This window comes from Pteropus alecto, unplaced genomic scaffold (genome assembly GCF_000325575.1).
Source record: "Pteropus alecto unplaced genomic scaffold, ASM32557v1 scaffold396, whole genome shotgun sequence".
Lineage (NCBI taxonomy): Eukaryota > Metazoa > Chordata > Mammalia > Chiroptera > Pteropodidae > Pteropus > Pteropus alecto.
Window position 1 is genome coordinate 629,121 of NW_006438082.1, and position 3,890 is coordinate 633,010.

At 45.0% G+C, this 3,890-nt stretch overlaps 1 protein-coding gene across 1 annotated transcript in view; it reads right to left on the reverse strand.

Moving 5' to 3' along the window:
* Positions 1 to 2,670: 2,670 nt before the first annotated feature.
* The window catches only part of IRAK1 (interleukin 1 receptor associated kinase 1), a 10,116-nt gene continuing 8,896 nt past the window's right edge, over positions 2,671 to 3,890 (reverse strand). The window contains exon 14 of the mRNA XM_015592066.1: positions 2,671 to 3,746. Within this exon, the coding sequence (XP_015447552.1) occupies positions 3,685 to 3,746 (62 nt within the window). The 3' untranslated portion in view covers positions 2,671 to 3,684. The remainder of the gene's footprint in view (positions 3,747 to 3,890) is intronic.

Here is a 3,890-nt window from a genome sequence, read left to right on the forward strand (position 1 = left end):
AAAAAAAATGAAAAAAGCAGACAATTATTTCGAGAAGTTGGGCTATAAAGAAGAACGGAGAATTGAGGTTGCGATTAGAGAGAGGTGTTGGGCCAATGGACTCCTTCACGAATGGAAGCTACTGGGGAACATATCGGATGAAAATAGATCCAGGAGCAAGGAAGAAACTGATCGTACAAGAGAAAGATAGGGTGACCGCAGGAGTAAAGAATTACTCAGAAGAGGGAAAACTTATGATAGCGGCCATGATGGAATACCCGATACCAGTAGACCCTTCTGGTTGTAAACGACTAGAAAACTAGGCAAAAGTTTAAAAGAACTATTTTCAGATATTGGACAGCAGGCAGTGCAGGACTGCGATCAGAGGACAAGAAATGCAGTGACCCCTATGAGCAGCCTAGATTTCGACCTTTGTGCCTATGACGATGCACAAAGATCAGATCACGATGCAGGAAAGTGGTCTCAGTTATCAGAGCCAACAAGCCAATAGTGGAGAAAAACAGAATGCCGGAAACATCTGATTCATCCCAAAAGAAGTCAGAAACGGAGGAATGAAGGGACAAAGAACAGATGGGACAAATAGAAAACAGATAGCAAGATGGTCTACTTAAGCCCGACCATTAAATGTAAATGGATTAAACAAACCAATTGAAAGGCAGAGATTATCGGACTGGTTACAAAAGTAGGATGGAGCCATATCTTGTCTATAAGTGCACTTTAAATATAAAGACACAGATAGGTTAAAAGTATAGAACAGAAAAAGTTATAACACGAAACAAACTAAGCATAAAGAAGTTGGAGTGGCTATATTCATATCAGACAAAGCAGATGTCAAAAGAAGGAATATTACCAGAGATAAAGAGGAGCATTTCATGATAATAGAAGTGTCAATCGATCGAGAACACGTAACGATCCTAAATGCGAACACACTCAATGCAAGAGATGCAGCAAAATCTGACAGAAAGGAGAAAGACACATCCATATTCACAGTCAGAGACTGTGACACTTTCCTCGCAGAGTTCCAGAGACCTGCTAGACGGAAAATCAGCAAGGATACCGATGACTCGAACAACCCCATTAACCACCTTGACCTAATTGACATTTATAGAATATTCTACCCAACTACGGGATATACTCTTTAAAAATCTAAATGGAACATTCACCGAACTAAACCATAAAACGAGTCTCGATAATTTGAAGAGGAATGAAATCAACCAGAGTAAATTCTCTGACCGCGATGGAATTCAAAACACATAACCAAAAGGTTCCTGCAAAATCCTGTAGTATTGGGAAATTCAATATACTTCTAAGTAAGTCATCGGTTAAAGAAGTAATCACAAGGAAAATCAGAAAACATCATCAACTGAATGATAATGAAAATAGAACATATTCAAATGCGTAGAATGCGGCTCAAAGGGAATTTACTGCTTTAAATGTCTATGTCAGAAAAAAAGTTTAAAATCAATGATTTAAGGTTACACTGTAAGAAGTCAGAAAAAGGTGAGCAAATTAAACCCGCAATAACTTTTATTACTCCGAAGTAAGTAAAAGAAAGGAAATGATAGAGTGGAAATCAACAAAACAGAAAATGGACGACGGAGAGAAATCGATGACACCAAAACTTGGTACTTTGAAATGATCAATAAAATCGATAAGCTTCTATGTAGGCCGATGAATAAAAAGATATAAATTACCGACATCAGGAATGAAAGGGGGGATGGCACTATAGAACCTACAGCCGTGAGGATGATAAGGGGAGATTATCAACTTACGTCAATTTAGATGAAACGGGTAAATTCCTTGAAAGACACAAATTACTAAAACTGACTCACAAAGAAAAAGAAAATCTGAATGGCCCGATAGCTAATAGAAAAAATTGAATTTGGAATGAAAAACCTTCCCGCAAAGGAAACTCGAGGTACAGATGGCTTCACTGGTGAATCCATCGAACATTTAAAGAAGTTAACAGCAAGTGTACACAAGCCCATTAAAACCAATTTATTTTATGAGGCCCTGATACCAAAACCAGATATCAACAGAAAAATGCAGATCGATATTCCTCACGAACGTAGATGCAAAAATTCTCAAGAGAGATTAGCAAATGGAGTTCAGCAATACATAAGGATAACATGTCATGACCAAGAGCTCTTTTTACCCAGGGAATGCAAAGTTGGTTTAATATTCGAAAGTGGATGGACAAAATACACCTATTGACAAGAAAAAGAATTGAGAGGCAGATTGGAAAGGAAGAGGTGAAACTATCTTATTTGAAGGTGAAATGATTGTGTACGCAGACTATCCCGAGATATTTACCAAAACACTGCTAAACCTAATGAGTGAATTTAAGCAAGGTCAAAAAACACAAAACTCGATTGTATTTCTATACACTACCGATGACCAAGTAGAAAACGCAATAAAGATACCATTTACGATAGCATCAGAACCCATAAAACACACAGGGAACATCTAACGACCCATGAAAGTACTGCTGGGTGGCAGTGTTGTGGACCTGCCACCAGTATGGTGGCACGAGAGCCTTCAGAGGGTTTGCTGGGGTGGGGGGCAGGGAAAGCTGGTGTTTTAGGCTGGACGGTCAAGAATCCTGAGTTGAAAAGCACTGGGAACGCTCGAGGCTCTCAGTGCAACAAACTCCACAAGTCCAGCCAGAGGTCGACACATAAGCTTTTATTACTCCAGGACAACTTGGACTTCACCAATGCCTAGCTTTGTGGGGCATGTAGTGTGACTCATGACTGTGGACACAAAATCATTGTAAGCCTGTGCTACAGCCCTGGGCTACTTTCCAAGACGCTCGGTTACATGAAACCTCACTGTTTCTAAAACTGACTCGCATGTTCTTTTTCCTCCTCCTCTGCCTCGCTCCCGACTTGTCGCCTTGGGGCTTCTCACTGTCTGGGTAACATAGGACTTGGGCCTACGTGAACCTTGGGTAATAGCCACTCCGTCACAATCAGTTCCTGGGCCTGATGCTGAGCCTCCGGGCTCTGGAGCCTGACTTGGCTGGGTGCCTACCTGTAACACCCATGGGCGGCCTGGCGAGCAGGCACTCACGTTAGCTTAGCTCAAAACTCTTCCGTGAAGCCTACAGACACTGGCCCGATGGGGGCGCCACTAGACTCTCTGGGGTATCTCAGAACCCTCGCTTCTGGCTAGTGGACTGAACCACAGGGCGGCCATGTCACTTTTCCACATGACGAGCAGCTGGGAGGGCCCCAGCCTCCTCTGCTCTGCTCTACAGAGCGGCCGCTTTTCCCCATGGCTTCAGCAAAGTACAAAGAGAAAGGCTAAGGGTGGCTGCTTGTCGGCCTGGGCTGCAATCGCCCTGCCCAACTCTCAGGGGAGCCGGCCCCCCGCTGCAGTCCCACTCACCTCTCCCCTCTGGCCATTGTGGCACACACCCCTCCCACGACATTGGCCTTGCTCTCCCCCGAATGCTGGACTGAAGGCAGGCGTTATGGACAGCTTCCAGCAGCCGGTGTGGGTGGCTCTGAGGCTGGCCCGTGCCCACACGCCTACACTACAGGGGCCACCACCTGCTGTCGCCTGAGAGGAGGGGCCCCTACCCCTACTGCTCGAGGGCTCCCGAGGGTTCGCGCGCCATGAGAACTTCCGACCATGAGAACTTTGACTTCCGAGTTTGGGGGATCTGTCCAGGTGAACAGGTCAGCTCTGAAATTCATCACTCTCTTCGGGGTCCCGTCTGTTTTGGTGTTCCAGGGCCAAGCCTGCAGGAGGAGGAAATGGCAGTTAGTAAATGAGCGGGGAGGGGCTCCTGGGGTTGCTTTCTGGAATGCGGGGTTGCAACAGCACCTGGAATGGAAAATGCCTGCTGCGGCTTTGTGTTCTGGATGCACAGAGGGGCGCTGGCA